The sequence below is a fragment of the Salmo salar genome, chromosome 03 (assembly GCF_965601325.2).
Source record: "Salmo salar chromosome 03, fSalSal1, whole genome shotgun sequence".
NCBI lineage: Eukaryota > Metazoa > Chordata > Actinopteri > Salmoniformes > Salmonidae > Salmo > Salmo salar.
In genome coordinates this window covers 86245125-86262500 of record NC_138293.1, presented here as the reverse complement: position 1 = coordinate 86262500, position 17376 = coordinate 86245125, and the positions used below count along the sequence as shown (strand labels likewise).

The window sequence follows — 17376 nt, the reverse complement described above, 5'->3', positions numbered from 1 at the left end:
ACATTCAGATAAATATAGATATATAAAATAGAACAGATATTCTGAAAGGTCTGCATTTTTATCAGACCCTCTACCTCTATCTTCCTCACTATCAACAACCATCCCTCTCTCTCTCTCTCTCTGACCATGATGCCTTGCTCTTGCTCTGTGATGTGAAGCTGTGACCTCACACACCACTTCCCTTCTGACTCTATCACAGGAAGTCCCCTGGACATTATGTATGTTTGTATGTGTGTGTGTGTGTGTGTGTGTGTGTGTGGTGGAATTGTTGCCCTCAATTTGTAATTTAATGCCAGAAATGTTTTTGTGCTTGCTTTGATTAATATGTTGTTATTCTTTATAATGACAGGATATCTGCAGTGCATGTTAACGTTCATAGTACTGAACTACGACATGGAGCATTTCTCCTATGAGTGGTGTGTTTCCCCATCTAGTGGTTGGTGATTGAAACTACACTAAACTGGCCTGTTGATTTTTGTGATTGATTCAACTTGTTTTGCAACTTCTTGAAAATCTTCTCTCTCTTTGTGTCTTTTCCCCTCTTCTGTCTCTCCTCCCCCTCCTCTCTCTCTCTTCCCCTCCTCTCTCTCTCCCCTCTACTCCCTCTACTCTCTCTCTCTCCTCCCTCTGCTCTCTCTCTCCTCTCTCCTCCCTCTACTCTCTCTCTCTCCTCCCTCTCCTCTCTCTTCTCTCTCTCTCCATCTTCACCCCCACTTCTCCATTCTCAGGACCCTGATGCCTTTGTTTGACCCAGACTCAGGCCTCCTCACAGTATCTGGGATGGTAAGACGTAGTTTGTTGTCTCCCTTAACAGATTGGATGAAGGCAGCTGGCCTCATTTCATCTTTTACTATTATCTTCCTCAGTAAATACAGTCCTGTCTGCTTTGTTCTCTCTTCCATAGGGAGATAGTGTCATTGACTGCTTCGAGGTGTCTGCCAGTGAACCATTCCTGTCCCAAGGTAAGGACAGATCATCAGTGGTTGATCATTTTCCAATACTGTCCTTCTACCTCTCCCTCTCTCACACACCCAGGTCTGTCCCCTACCTCTCCCTCTCTCACACACCCAGGTCTGTCCTCCTACCTCTCCCTCTCTCACACACCCAGGTCTGTCCTCCTACCTCTCCCTCTCCTTCTCTCACACACCCAGGTCTGTCCTCCTACCTCTCCCTCTCTCACACACCCAGGTCTGTCCTCCTACCTCTCCCTCTCCCTCTCTCACACACCCAGGTATGTCCCCCTACCTCTCCCTCTCCCTCTCTCACACACCCAGGTCTGTCCTCCTACCTCTCCCACCCCCTCTCTCACACACCCAGGTCTGTCCTCCTACCTCTCCCTCTCTCACACACCCAGGCCTGTCCTCCTACCTCTCCCTCTCTCACACACCCAGGCCTGTCCTCCTACCTCTCCCTCTCTCACACACCCAGGCCTGTCCTCCTACCTCTCCCTCTCTCACACACCCAGGCCTGTCCTACTACCTCTCCCTCTCTCACACACCCAGGTCTGTCCTCCTACCTCTCCCTCTCTCACACACCCAGGTCTGTCCTCCTACCTCTCCCTCTCTCACACATCCAGGTCTGTCTTCCTACCTCTCCCTCTCTCACACACCCAGGTCTGTCCTCCTACCTCTCCCTCTCCCTCTCTCACACCCAGGTCTGTCCTCCTACCTCTCCCTCTCCCTCTCTCACACACCCAGGTCTGTCCTCCTACCTCTCCCTCTCTCACACACCCAGGCCTGTCCTCCTACCTCTCCCTCTCTCACACACCCAGGTCTGTCCTCCTACCTCTCCCTCTCTCACACATCCAGGTCTGTCTTCCTACCTCTCCCTCTCTCACACACCCAGGTCTGTCCTCCTACCTCTCCCTCTCCCTCTCTCACACACCCAGGTCTGTCCTCCTACCTCTCCCTCTCTCACACACCCAGGCCTGTCCTCCTACCTCTCCCTCTCTCACACACCCAGGTCTGTCCTCCTACCTCTCCCTCTCTCACACACCCAGGCCTGTCCTCCTACCTCTCCCTCTCTCACACACCCAGGTCTGTCCTCCTACCTCTCCCTCTCTCACACACCCAGGTCTGTCCTCCTACCTCTCCCTCTCTCACACACCCAGGTCTGTCCTGCTACCTCTCCCTCTCTCACACACCCAGGTCTGTCCTCCTACCTCTCCCTCTCTCACACACCCAGGTCTGTCCTCCTACCTCTCCCTCTCTCACACACCCAGGTCTGTCCTCCTACCTCTCCCTGTCTCACACACCCAGGTCTGTCCTCCTACCTCTCCCTCTCTCACACACCCAGGTCTGTCCTCTACTCTCTCCTTCTTTCTCCCTCTTATTCTCTCCTCCTCTCTTTCTCTCCAGTGAGCCACTGTCTGACGGACGCCCCAACGCGAGGCGTTGCCATGGTACCCAAGCTGGCATTGGACGTCCTGTCCTGTGAGGTCATGCGGGTCCTGCAGCTGACGGACAGCTTCATCGTGCCAATCAACTACCACGTGCCCCGCAAGGTCCAGTATCTCTCAGGCTACTGTAACAGCAGATCCATCTGTCATTTTGATGCCATGTCAACAGTTATTTCCCTGTACTTGTTTCTAAACTGATGGGTGGGACTTGGCAATAGTGTCTTTGTAGTCACTGAGGAAAATAAAGTTATGGAACGAGCAACCATTCAACAGGCAGCATGCCTTTATGTCTTCCATTTTAGAGTATGTCTGCTTTTGTGTGTATCTAATTCAGTCAGGACAGGAGTTCCATGCAGACCTGTACCCAGACACCTTGGGCCGGACGGCAGCCATGTCAGCTGCAGAGTGGTGGAAAGGTGGCGAGAAACAGGTACCACCATCACTCTCCACAATATAACTAGAATCTGTATTCTAACTTGGATGTAACACCATCACTCTCCACAATATAACTAGAATCTGTATTCTAACTTGGATGTAACACCATCACTCTCCACAATATAACTAGAATCTGTATTCTAACTTGGATGTACCACCATCACTCTACACAATATAACTAGAATCTGTATTCTAACTTGGATGTACCACCATCACTCTCCACAATATAACTAGAATCTGTATTCTAACTTGGATGTACCACCATCACTCTACACAATATAACTAGAATCTGTATTCTAACTTGGATGTACCACCATCACTCTCCACAATATAACTATAATCTGTATTCTAACTTGGATGTACCACCATCACTCTCCACAATATAACTAGAATCTGTATTCTAACTTGGATGTACCACCATCACTCTCCACAATATAACTATAATCTGTATTCTAACTTGGATGTACCACCATCACTCTACACAATATAACTAGAATCTGTATTCTAACTTGGATGTAACACCATCACTCTCCACAATATAACTAGAATCTGTATTCTAACTTGGATGTACCACCATCACTCTACACAATATAACTAGAATCTGTATTCTAACTTGGATGTACCACCATCACTCTCCACAATATAACTAGAATCTGTATTCTAACTTGGATGTACCACCATCACTCTACACAATATAACTAGAATCTGTATTCTAACTTGGATGTACCACCATCACTCTACACAATATAACTAGAATCTGTGTTCTAACTTGGATGTACCACCATCACTCTACACAATATAACTAGAATCTGTGTTCTAACTTGGATGTACCACCATCACTCTACACAATATAACTAGAATCTGTATTCTAACTTGGATGTACCACCATCACTCTCCACAATATAACTAGAATCTGTGTTCTAACTTGGATACAATGTGCATACAGTACCAATAGAAGTGCTTGGTTTTGCTGGGGCCAGGACCAAGCAATAGCCTGCTGTTCTCTTAAACATCAAATCATGTGCGTCTTCTCAGGTTGAGAAGGTCAGTGTCAACCCATCCAATCGTCAGAAGCCTAACAACGCTAAACCAGCCAATCAGATGCCTGCTAAGAAAGAGCTGCCCAGTGGGAGGAGCAAAGAGGTGAGTGTCCAGCATCATCCGTTCTCCTCCTCTATGGGTCGCTTTCATTTCTCTTTTGGCTCCTTCCCTTCCCTCATTCCCTCCGTTCCCTCATTCCCTCGTTCCCTCTGTTCCCTCCATTCCCTCCGTTCCCTCCATTCCCTCATTCCCTCCGTTCCCTCGGTTCCCTCATTCCCTCCGTTCCCTCGGTTCCCTCATTCCCTCCGTTCCCTCATTCCCTCATTCCCTCCGTTCCCTCCGTTCCCTCATTCCCTCCGTTCCCTCCATTCCATCATTCCCTCGGTTCCCTCATTCCCTCCGTTCCCTCCATTCCCTCCATTCCCTCATTCCCTCCGTTCCCTCCGTTCCCTCATTCCCTCCATTCCCTCCGTTCCCTCCATTCCCTCATTCCCTCCGTTCCCTCATTCCCTCCGTTCCCTCATTCCCTCCGTTCCCTCCATTCCCTCCGTTCCCTCATTCCCTCCGTTCCCTCATTCCCTCATTCCCTCCGTTCCCTCATTCCCTCCGTTAGCAACTACCTTTTTATTGTATTTTTAAGACAAATGGAATTTGGATTTTGTTTATTTTCTCTCAAATTGTTGTTATATTATTGCATCGGGCCACACATCCAGTATTGATTGAATATCTTGGATAAACCTGTGAGTATCTAAAGTCTGTAGATTAAAGTAGTCTGTGAACCTGTGAGTAGCTTTGGATGAAGACATCTGGTTTAGTGACCATATTATTATTCCTTCTCTCTAGAAAGTATTTTATATTAATCAGACCATATACACTATATTGGATATATACACTGGGTGATTCGAGCCCTGTTGCTGATTGGCTGAAAGCCGTGGTATATCAGACCATATTCCACTGGTATGACAAAACATTTATTTTTACTATTCTAAATACGTTTGTAACCAGTTTATAATAGCAATAAGGCACCTCAGGGGTTTGTGGTATATTGCCAATATACCACAGCTAAGGGCTGTATCCAGGCACTCCGCGTTGTGTCGTGCGTTAGAACAGCCCTTAGCAGTGGTATATTGGCCATATACCACACCCCCTCGGGCCTTATTGCTTAATTATATGATTATATATTGTATATGTATTACTGTTGTTCTTCCTCTCCAGGAGGCTCCAGTGCGAGGCTGCTCCACCTCCAGCAGTCCCCTGAGCTCCCCCAGCAGCAGTGCTGCCCCGTCCCGCTCCCCCTCCTCCACCTCTGGCCTCTCCTCAGGCTTCCAACCCAGCCGCAGCCAGAGTGTCAAAGCCATCAGCAGCATGTTGGGTAAGGCTGTTTGGGAAACAGTAGCAGTGCTCCATCTCACACACACACATATACGTGAATACGCACACACACACACACACACCACACACACACACACACACACACACACACACACACACACACACACACACACATACACACACCACACATACGCACATACACATCCTTTCCCATCAGCGACATGCTGAATAAGGCTGTTTTGGGAAACTGTCGCGGTACTACATTACCCATAATGCTATGTGTTACATATCCGGTTATGGTATTAGGAAGTATGTTATGTAACATTTGACAGTGTCAGTCTCAATGCTAGGTAAGGCTCTCTCTCTCATCTCCTCTCATTTCCTAACCTTGTCATTATCTAGTTATAATGTCATGCTGACTGTTGGTTTGAGCTGTATTTACAACTGACACTAATCTGAACCTGTCTGACGACCCAATCCTACACAGTGCTAGCATATCAGCACAAACAGATCTGGGACCAGGCACACTGCCAGTATCCCTGTCTGATGTAGCCTGGTAACATTCTAAATGTGCTGTAACCAACTTGTTTTTTAACCATACAAGACTTTCCCACAGCACATATAGTATGGGACTAGGTTTCTAATAATGTACCTGGGTTGTGTTCATTGGGCACTCTGTAACAAAATGTTTTGCAACGTAAAACTAAAACAAGCATTTCTTATTGGACCAGGTACATTGTCAATCATTTCTTCAGGTTGGTGCCTAATGAACAAGACCCAGGTTACAAATAATGTAGCTAAGGTCTAAAATCACCCTGCTCTCCTCCTCTCCCTCCCTCCCTCCCTCCCTCCCTCCCTCCCCCCTCCCTCCCTCCCCCCTCCCTCCCTCCCTCCCTCCCTCCCTCCCTCCCCCCTCCCTCCCCCTCCCTCCCTCCCTCCCTCCCTCTCCCTCCCTCCCTCCCTCTCCTCCTCCCTCCTCCTCCTCCCCCCCCCCCCCCCCAGGTCCCAGCAGTAAGTTTCGTCACCTGCAGGGTGCGGTGCTCCACAGAGACACCCACTTCACCAACCTGAAGGGGCTCAACCTCACCACGCCCGGGGAGTGTGATGGCTTCTGTGCCAACCGCCATCGCGTAGCCGTGCCCCTCGCCACAGCCGGGGGTCAGATCGCCATCTTTGAGGTACTTCCACACTTAGAAAATGGAAGATAATGTGTCTTTATCGTAAATATTGTAGTATTCTTTTAGTTATTTTTATTTGTCTTTGTATTTATCTATTTTAAGTGAGCCCTGGAGAAGAAAGCAGGATTGTGCTAAAGTGAGGGTGTTTTATGGCTGTGTCTTCTTATGAGTTGGAGGGGAGTAGACAGCGCTTCAACCAACATGAAATAATATGCAGCCACTACAGAATGACATGTACAGTAGAATGTCATCAAATAATAGGAATGAATAGTCTAAATAATCATTTAGGATCTCTGTGGGGGCCACCATATTAGACCAAAGATGTGGTTTTATTGGTTCACACATGAAAGAAAGAGGGACGTATCTCAGTGCCCCCCTCCTCCTCCCCTCCTCAGTTGTCCCAGGCTGGGAAGCTAGCGGACACAGGCCTGCCCACCATCCAGAACTCTGTCAATGTGGCTGACTTCTCCTGGGACCCCTTCAACAGTCACAGACTGGTGGTGGCGGGCGACGATGCTAAGATCCGTGTGTGGCAGGTGCCTGAGGGGGGTCTGACAGAGACCCTGACTGAGCCAGAGGCCATCCTGCAGGGTAAGACACACTCCACAGGGGCCTGGAGCCCAATTCAGTTCAATTAAAGTAGTTCAATGAAATTAGACTCAGAGCTGGGGCTTTTGGGGTCCAATGTGAAATATCTGAACATGTAGATGTGTGAGTGAATGTAGCCACATATGTATCAGTGCACTATCCTTCATTCAATGAGTGACAGAAATGAAATGAACAGGATACCGGTATTATCCTTATATATAGCCTTATACTGTGTGACTTACTGAGTAGATCATAACATGATCAATCTATCAATAGAAATAAATCATATCTTGATTGATTGATAGAATGTGAGTGAGTGACAGTGGTTTTGACCAATCACAGGCCACACTGAGAAGATCTACTCAGTCAAGTTCCACCCCCTGGCGTCGGGCCTGCTGGCATCCTCCTCCTACGACCAGACGGTGCGCCTGTGGAACCTGGAGTCTGGGGACGAGGTCAAAGCACTCCGGGGACACCAGGATCAGGTGACGGGGGAGGAGGGAAAGGGGCAGGACATAAGGAATGTGGCATTGGCAGGGGGTAGAACCACTGGTTTTGTTAGAGAATAGGGGCGTGGTAGAATTTATCTGGGATAATGATTGGTGGATGGATGGATATTGATTGATCCTACCTACAGTATGTACAAGGAATGTGCATTTTGCCTGTCTCCTTCACTTCATTTCAACTTTTCACTCGTTCCTTTCTCTGTTCCCTCTCTCCTGCCTGGTGTGCATATAGATATTTGGGATGGCGTGGAGTCCGGATGGTAAACTCCTGGCCACGGTGTGTAAGGATGGGAAATTGCGCATCTACGACCCTCGCAAGTCTGCTGACCCAGTACAGGTGTGTGTACAGGAGACCTGAGGAGTTTTTAACCTTTTTGTGTTGAAACAGAGTATTTCCATATCTCTCTCTCTCATTCTCCTTCTCTCTCTCTCTGCAGGAGGGTGCAGGTCCTGAGGGCCACAGAGGGGCCCGTGTGGTGTGGGTGTGTGACGGCAAATACCTGATGGTGTCAGGATTCGACAGGTGAATATTTCTCTGTATTTCTGTTTGGTAGTTGAGCTTCAATTTGTGCTTAATCCATTTACCTTCATTTAATTCATTCAGTTCATCGTTTGTGTATGACCATTCAGACAGTCTGACATGTAGTTTACCCATAATCTTGGTTCACACAAAAAACTGCACCAATGGTTTTATGGTCCTGGTGAACGAGAGGAAAACAACCCCTCTGACCCGAGACCTCGTTGATGATGTCACCACAGTTCACCTCACCTTTGACCCCCGATGTGTTTTCCCCCTTCTGCAGTCGCAGTGAGAGAACCCTGTACCTGCACTCCGCTGAGTCCCTGTCCTCCGGGGCCATTGCCAGCGCCCCCACCGACGTCTCGCCCTCCACCCTCATTCCCTTCTACGACCCCGACACCAGCGTCGTCATCCTCACCGGAAAGGTAAACAACAACAAACAAACAAATAAACAGAGCATTTCTTTTATATAGAGAAAATAGAACCCATATTGACTTGATGTTGGGTTGAAAGTCTGTTACAGACTCTTGTGCTTAATGATAATAATGTCTGCCTAGCCTGGTTCCCGATCTGTTTGTGCTGTCTTGCCAACTCTTATGGCTAGTAGACAACAAAAAACTATCTGGGACCGGGTTAATGTCGGCCATTGGTAGATCCATACTGACTCTCCATACCCAGACTTTGACACGAGAAACCTACACAGCCATTGTTTATTGTTGTTGTTGTTTACGTTTACCAGGGTGACACGCGAGTGTACATCTTTGAGATAGTGCCAGAAGCTCCCTATTTCCTGGAATGTGCCAGCTTCAACTCCTCAGAGCCCCACAAGGTATAAGCTTTATGTTTACAGCATTTACATCCCTGCTTTTCCCTCTTTCTTTTCTCATTTCCTATATCCCGCTCCTTCTTATTACATGTTTTGTAGTCAATGGATAAAAACATTTCCCTGAATTTGTGACTTGTATAAAATGTCTGTGAATTGATTGACTGACTGACTAATTGACAATCTGTTAATCAATTACGCTGGCTCCTGTAGACCTGTAGAATCTCTCTGCATGAACTTCCTGTTTCCTGTGTTTAGGGCTTGGCCTTCCTGCCGAAGACTGAATGTGTGGTGCAAGAGGTAGAGGTGGCCAGGGGTCTGAGGCTCAGTAAGACCTCCATAGAGCCAGTGGTCTTTAGAGTCCCCCGCGTCAGAGTGAGTTATGGCTGAACGCTGCCATCTACTGTATATATGGGGGAAATAGGAAAAACCTGCAGTTATTTGATGACTTTTCAGACCAGGGCCTCAAAGGACTACCAGTAAAAAGGGTTTAGTATGTGAACCCCTGTTTGTACTTAGTCTGTGGAGTTTGAGCTGTTTGAGTTCTGAACTAATCCTGTCGTGGCTCGTCTCCCTCCCTCCTCTCTGTCCGTCCACAGAAAGAGTTCTTCCAGGATGATGTGTACACAGACACAGCAGTGTGGTGGGAGTCCTCTCTGACAGCCTCAGCCTGGCTGGCTGGTTCTGATGGGAAGCACCGCTCCATCAGCCTCAAGCCCAAAGACATGACCCCAGGTAGGGGCTAAACTCAGCTCTGCTCCGACCAGGCACATATAGTACAAACAGTGGACTGAAGTCAACAGCATTACTTTTAGATCCTCCTTTTGAATGTCAGATGAGAAGCCGAGCAGGTACAGTTTATAAGGGGCAACCTATCCACGCTTTCATGGGCCAAGTCCTGGGTTTGACAAGATTATCTGCCTTGTGCTTTGACATGATGGTGACACTAGCTAAATCTATTCTGACAGCCAATCGTCAATCAACTCAATGTGAGGCAGAGATCTTCTATAACGTAAAATTACCGATACAGGCTTTGAGCGAAGTCTTCTGGTTCTGTGTACCTGGAATGACACACATGTATAGTGGCAAGAAAAAGTATGTGAACCCTTTGGAATTACCTGCATTTCTGCATAAATTGGTCATCAAATTTGATCACAACAATAGACAAACTAATAACACACAAATTATTGTATTTTTCTTGTTTGTATTGAATACAAACAATATAGGTTGGAAAAAGTATGTGAACCCCTAGGCTAATGACTTCTCCAAAAGCTAATTGGAGTCAGGAGTCAGCTAACCTGGCGTCCAGTCAATGAGATGAGATTGGAGATGTTGGTTAGAGCTGCCCTGCCCTATAAAAACACTCACACAATGTGAGTTTGCTATTCACAAGAAGCATGCCTCGAAACGAAAGAGATCTCTGAAGACCTAAGATTAAGAATTGTTGACTTGCATAAAACTGGAAAGGGTTACAAAAGTATCTCTAAAAGCCTTGATGTTCATCAGTCCACGGTAAGACAAATTGTGTATAAATGGAGAAATTCAGCACTGTTGCTACTCTCCCTAGGAGTGGCCGTCCTGCAAAGATGACTGCAAGAGCACAGCGCAGAACACTGAATGAGGTTAAGAAGAATCCTAGAGTGTCAGCTAAAGACTTACAGAAATCTCTGGAACATGCTAACATCTCTGTTGACGAGTCTACGATACGTAAAACACTAAACAAGAATGGTGTTCATGGGAGGACACCACAGAAGAAGCCACTGCTGTCCAATAAAAACATTGCTGCACGTCTGAAGTTTGCAAAAGTGCACCTGGATGTTCCACAGTGCTACTGGCAAAATATTCTGTGGACAGATGAAACTACAGTTGAGTTGTTTGGAAGGAACAGACAACACTATGTGTGGAGAAGAAAAGACACAGTACTCCAACATCAAAACCTCATCCCAACTGTAAAGTATGGTGGAGGGAGCATCATGGGCTGCTTTGCTGCCTCAGGGCCTGGGCAGCATGCTATCATTGACAGAAAAATGAGTTCCAAAGTTTATCAAGACATTTTGCAGGAGAATGTTAGAATCTGTCTGCCAATTGAAGCTCAACAGAAGTTGGGTGATGCAACAGGATAACAATCCAAAACACAGAAGTAAATCAACAACAGAATGGCTTCAACAGAAGAAAATACGCCTTCTGGAGTGGCCCAGTCAAGAGTCCTGACCTCAACCCAATTGAGATGCTGTGCCATGACCTCGAGAGAGCGGTTCACACCAGACATCCCAAGAGTATTGCTGAACTGAAACAGTTTTGTAAAGAGGAACGGTCCAAAATTCCACCTGACCGTTGTGCAGGTCTGATCTGTAACTACAGAAAACGTTTGGTTGAGGTTATTGCTGCCAAAGGAGGGTCAACCAGTTATTAAATCCAAGGGTTTACATACTTTTCCCAACCTGCACTGTGAATGTTTACACAGTGTGTTCAATAACGACATGAACACGTATAATTGTTTGTGTGTTATTAGTTTAAGCAGACTGTGTTTTTCTATTGTTGTGACTTAGATGAAGATCAGATAAAATGTTATGACCAATTTATGCAGAAATCCAGGTATTTCCAAAGGGTTCACATACTTTTTCTTGCCGCTATATGTTTTGATGGGACAGGAAGTGTTGTTTTAATGGAACATCGGCATCAGCCAATCAAATGAATGGGAATAGAAGAGAGGGTGTAGTGATTGAAAATTAAATTATCAAATTAACAACATCCGAAGTGAGGGCTTGACTGTTGAAATTAGCAATCAAATAAAGGTGATTTAAAATGTAATGAAAAGGATATTGGACAAGTTGTTAAGAGCTATTAGCGTGTGTGAAGATCCATGTTCTTCCAGACCTGACTGACACTAATCAAGTCAGAGAAGACTTGTCTGCACGCCGTGTCTCTGCATGTGGCCTGTTGTGGTCTAGTAGTTAGGTTAGTGCTGCTGCCTTTAGAACATACAGTACATACACAGTGGCCCACTGCCATTCTAACACAACCCAGTACATACACAGTGGCCCACTGCCATTCTAACACAACCCCGTATATACACAGTGGCCCACTGCCATTCTAACACAACCCCGTATATACACAGTGGCCCACTGCCATTCTAACACAACCCAGTACATACACAGTGGCCCACTGCCATTCTAACACAACCCAGTACATACACAGTGGCCCACTGCCATTCTAACACAACCCTGTATATACACAGTGGCCCACTGCCATTCTAACACAACCCTGTATATACACAGTGGCCCACTGCCATTCTAACACAACCCTGTATATACACAGTGGCCCACTGCCATTCTAACACAACCCCTCCCAACTCTCTGGTCTCACTGTCACTGTCTGTCCATCTGTCTGTCTGTCCTCTCAGTGAGTGAGGCGCCCAAGGAGGTCCAAGTGAGAAAGTACCTTCCATCCTCTCACTACCTGGAGGAGAAGACTGACGAGCAGAAGAAAGATGAGGTGTGTGTGTGTGTGTGTGTGTGTGTGTGTGTGTGTGTGTGTGTGTGTGTGTGTGTGTGTGTGTGTGTGTGTGTGTGTGTGTGGTGTGTGTGTGTGTGTGTGTGGCTACTATCTGAATTAGTGATGCACTGATATGACATTTTTGGCCAATACTGATATTTTCCTTGCCCCCCCCAAAAAACGATACCGATATTAAACATTTTAGCGGCCTTTTAAGTGAAATAGTTAACAGACGCACATGGACGCAGCGGTCTAAGGCACTGCATCTCAGTGCAAGAGGCATTGTGGGCTAGGTTAGGAATGCTGTGTTGCACGTGTACCTACGTTATATAGGAATGCACGTCAGCATACCACCGATATATTGTGCATCCCTAATCTGAATGTGTACAAGCATCTTATCTTAGTGAGTATTTCTCTGTGGGTGCAGCTAGCTACCTAGAAGCTTGGTGACTGTTTTGTCATGTTTTGTCACAGTAATAGTGTGAATAGTTATTAGTAGTGATGGGAAAATCTATATCGATATCATGTATGAATGTTTCATTTTCTGTTCATTTCCACGGCTTTGTGAAGTCCAGACAACTGCTTGCAGATTTTCTATTGGGCTAGACGTAAATATTCTGGTAGCAAATAGACATACCTAACCAGTTTGAATACAATGGGAAGCCAGTTGATGGACCATCAGCAGCCAGTTCAATATGCTGTTGAGAGCCTGTGAGAGGGTTTGTGCCTGCAAGACTCATGCATGTTCATTACCTAATAGTGTAGGTTAACAACAAGGATAAACCGATATCTCAATATGTCTTGCTCATATTGATATCATGTTAAATGAGAGATATGAGTACTCACCACTAGTCAGTAGTGGGACTATAGTGTGTTGACCATCTGTCTTGGTACTCACCACTAGTCAGTAGTGGGACTATAGTGTGTTAACCATCTGTCTTGGTACTCACCACTAGTCAGTAGTGGGACTATAGTGTGTTGACCATCTGTCTAGGTACTCACCACTAGTCAGTAGTGGGACTATAGTGTGTTGACCATCTGTCTTGGTACTCACCACTAGTCAGTAGTGGGACTATAGTGTGTTGACCATCTGTCTTGGTACTCACCACTAGTCAGTAGTGGGACTATAGTGTGTTGACCATCTGTCTAGGTACTCACCACTAGTCAGTAGTGGGACTATAGTGTGTTGACCATCTGTCTTGGTACTCACCACTAGTCAGTAGTGGGACTATAGTGTGTTAACCATCTGTCTTGGTACTCACCACTAGTCAGTAGTGGGACTATAGTGTGTTAACCATCTGTCTAGGTACTCACCACTAGTCAGTAGTGGGACTATAGTGTGTTAACCATCTGTCTTGGTACTCACCACTAGTCAGTAGTGGGACTATAGTGTGTTGACCATCTGTCTTGGTACTCACCACTAGTCAGTAGTGGGACTATAGTGTGTTAACCATCTGTCTAGGTACTCACCACTAGTCAGTAGTGGGGCTATAGTGTGTTGACCATCTGTCTGTACTACAGCTGTTGAGTGCCATGATAGGCAAGCTGGGGAACATGGACGACAACCCTCTACCACAGGAGTCCTTCCAGGGAGTAGAAGACGATGAGTGGGTGAGTGACACACACACAAACACAAATGTACACACACACACACACACACACACACACACACACACATTTACCCATGCTCTTGTGTCTTTCAGGGTGACTAGTGTGTGTTGCCTTGCGGACCAGTCAGGGTCCAGCAGTAGCCAAGGGGCCTGCTGGACTGAAACGTGTCATTCCTGTGTGCCACTGATGCATCCTATGTCAAAAGAACATCTCTCAAACGCATAACATTAACCTGCCCTTAGGGTTGCAAAATTCTGTCAACAAAATATCTAGGTTTTCCAGAAATCCCAATTGGAGAATTCCTGGATTTCCTGCTTATTTTTCTGGGAATTTTAGGGAAAGTTACCAGACTTTTGCAGCCCTACCTCCCATATCCTCGTATCATCCTCTAATACTCTGAGTAAGTAGATGTTGCCTCTAACCATTGACTGAATCAGGATCAGATATGTTTTCCTCCCCATAATGTTTAAAGGTAGGACTGGGGGTTGGGAATCTGATCCTAGGTCTGTGGTTAAAGGCAACCTCACACCAATTTGACCTTTGACTTGCAGCTGCCTTGTACTGTAAATAGCTACCATTCCTACTAGGCTAGATAGTTAAATGACTCCCAACTCCCCTTACCGCCACACTGGATGGACACCTGTGTGTCTGGCACCACTCCTAACCTTATACCTGTGTGTCTGGCACCACCTTTAACCTTACACCTGTGTCATAATAATAATGACTAGACCACTGCTTGCTTTTTTATGGGCCAACATGAACCATACTCCATAATCTTCTAAACACAGTAACTATGAAAAACTCAAACGCATGTTCTTGAATACAGTATCGATGTTCTTCCAGATTTACCACCTCCTATGCATCACTATATATTGACAGACACACACACACACACACACACACACACACACACACACCACACACACACACACACACACACACACACACACACACACACGCACAGACTCACTCTCCACCTCTGCACCTGGATATCCCATCTGCACCTCCAGCTCCTGTAGTCCGTGGATGTTAGATGGTCAGTGGTATCCTCATACGGTCTCAACAAGCGCACAGCAAAAAAACACAGACAGGGTACAACAGGGTAAATAGCCTTCAGGTTAAAGCATGGCTGATTTCTATTGATAGGAATAGAATATTATTTTGTTGTTTAGGTAGCTTCATTCTCTGGCCAGTGATAAAGATCTACTAACAGTCCTGTACCACTCCAGGGTCGTGTTCATTAGTCACCAAACGGACGAAAACAACCTCAAACAGGGAGGGATTACCTGGATTTTCATTTTCTGTTGCAAAGCATTTCAAAACGTTTTCCGTTGCGTGCCCTAATGAACATGACCCAGGTGCATATCTTAGTTCAGCCAGCATATCTTGGGAGATAGTTTATAGCATTGGGGCTGTGCTCTGTTTTGGGGGACTCTTAAAATGTGTGTGACGTTCTTACATGTGGGTGTCATGTATTGAAAAGCCAAAACACCTCCTGTGGGAGTTGTACAGGAGTGTGTCTGTGGATCTCTGAGGTTGTAATATGGTGGGGAGTAGTATGTATCTGTACCTTTCTTTCTAGATTGATAGACTGTATAACTGGAATTCCTGTACCTCATATGTTAACACTTCGTCTTAAGACTGTTATTGAAGTATTCCTCACTAAAGGAGCTCATTCTTTTATTATACTGTAGTAAACAATCATTTTGTTACTTTTTCTTAATAACTTACAGTATTATTACTATATGATGCAATCACAGCAGCCAAGATCAAGACTAGTACAGCATAAGGCAATACTTTTAATAGGCTAATCCAAGTCTGATCAAACCAATCATGTTGTTTACAATGACAGAAAGACTGGAACCAACCAAGCATTCTTGAATAGTAGTCAGACTCACTGAGTTTACACAGGCAGTCCAATTCTGATCATTTTTAATTGGTCTTTAAACCAATCAGATAAGAGCTTTTTGCCAGTACTTGGGCAAAATATCAGAGTTGGGCTGCCTGTGTAAACACAGCCATTGTGTTGTACTTGAAAAGTGAACAGACACCAATGCATTGACTGTAGGGCCTAGATATCGTTGGTGTCAGTGACTGTGAGTTTGTCATGTGTTTTGTGCCTGCAATCTCTCAAATGTCTTACATTGTTCTTTGGGAAATTAACAAAAAGAAAAATGTGTTTTGTACTTTGAATAATGCATTATTTCTCTGTCCATCTTATGAATAACGGTTTTGTGGGAATGTTCATGTTGCCTTGCAATAAACAACTGTTTGAACCTTGTACACATGCCATTTCTTTGTCTTTCAATTTGTTGCTTAAAACAAAAGTATGTTTAAAGGGGAAAACGTTTGTTAATCTCAAAGAAAAAGGGGTAAACTAGTAAATCTACTTATGTTGCCAGGAGATTCCGACCCGACCTGTAGTGGCGCTTCCCTATGAACTGGCACAGGAGAGAGCTGTCCGTAACTCGTCCACAAAAATCAGCTTTCCAAACGTTACTCTTTTGGGGTGAAGTTCCATTTATTGCGTATATAAATGGCTCCAAAACACATATTCCTATAGAAAAGGGTACAGAGATGCAGTCTATAAGCTGTATCTGTGATACGGTAACAACTGTATGTGCTCTCCTCTCACCTGTGATAACCCTTCCTGGTCACCTGTGCTAACCCTTCCTGGTCACCTGTGCTAACCCTTCCTGGTCACCTGTGTTAACCCTTCCTGGTCACCTGTGTTAACCCTTCCTGGTCACCTGTGTTAACCCTTCCTGGTCACCTGTGTTAACCCTTTCTGGTCACTTGTGTTAACCCTTCCTGGTCACCTGTGCTAACCCTTCCTGGTCACCTGTGTTAACCCTTCCTGGTCACCTGTGCTAACCCTTCCTGGTCACCTGTGTTAACCCTTCCTGGTCACCTGTGCTAACCCTTCCCGGTCACCTGTGTTAACCCTTCCTGGTCACCTGTGTTAACCCTTCCCTGGCTCACCTGTGATAACCCTTCATGGTCACCTGTGTTAACCCTTCCTGGTCACCTGTGCTAACCCTTCCTGGTCACCTGTGGTTAACCCTTTCTGGTCACTTGTGCATTTGTAGGGACAAAAACAGTACATACAATAGTAAATGAATTCACAATGACAAATTCATAACATTGCTATACAGTACAGTATGAAGACCAGACTGAGTCCTGTTTTGGCAGTAAGCAGGTTCCCTGTACCTGCGCCCATGAGGGGTGTAGTTTAAGTCAAGGTACATGGGCTGAGCTTTGCTGAAGGCCCTGGCCTCTATTCATTCAAAATGATTCAGTGGCATTAGAATTCCCTCCCACTAGTTCCCCAGTGCATTCTAATGTAAGCTAATATAGCAATTATTAATCCTATTGTCTTGACGGAGACAAGAGAAAAACACTTAAGTATATGCCTAATTCATGAAAATCATGTCCAAAGCAATAACAGA

The 17376-nt window shown here is 45.8% G+C and overlaps 1 protein-coding gene across 1 annotated transcript in view; it reads left to right on the top strand.

Annotated features, from left to right (window-relative positions):
- The window catches only part of LOC106592965 (coronin-7), a 384873-nt gene extending 368663 nt beyond the window's left edge, over positions 1–16210 (top strand). The window contains exons 10-27 of the mRNA XM_082972853.1: positions 729–783; positions 905–962; positions 2358–2503; positions 2733–2828; positions 3869–3976; positions 5090–5246; positions 6209–6384; positions 6780–6975; positions 7315–7457; positions 7711–7815; positions 7916–8001; positions 8282–8423; positions 8738–8827; positions 9080–9196; positions 9421–9556; positions 12225–12316; positions 13838–13927; positions 14020–16210. Of these exons, the coding sequence (XP_082828979.1) occupies positions 729–783; positions 905–962; positions 2358–2503; positions 2733–2828; positions 3869–3976; positions 5090–5246; positions 6209–6384; positions 6780–6975; positions 7315–7457; positions 7711–7815; positions 7916–8001; positions 8282–8423; positions 8738–8827; positions 9080–9196; positions 9421–9556; positions 12225–12316; positions 13838–13927; positions 14020–14028 (2002 nt within the window). The 3' untranslated portion in view covers positions 14029–16210. The remainder of the gene's footprint in view (positions 1–728; positions 784–904; positions 963–2357; positions 2504–2732; positions 2829–3868; positions 3977–5089; positions 5247–6208; positions 6385–6779; positions 6976–7314; positions 7458–7710; positions 7816–7915; positions 8002–8281; positions 8424–8737; positions 8828–9079; positions 9197–9420; positions 9557–12224; positions 12317–13837; positions 13928–14019) is intronic.
- The last annotated feature ends 1166 nt before the right edge of the window (positions 16211–17376 follow it).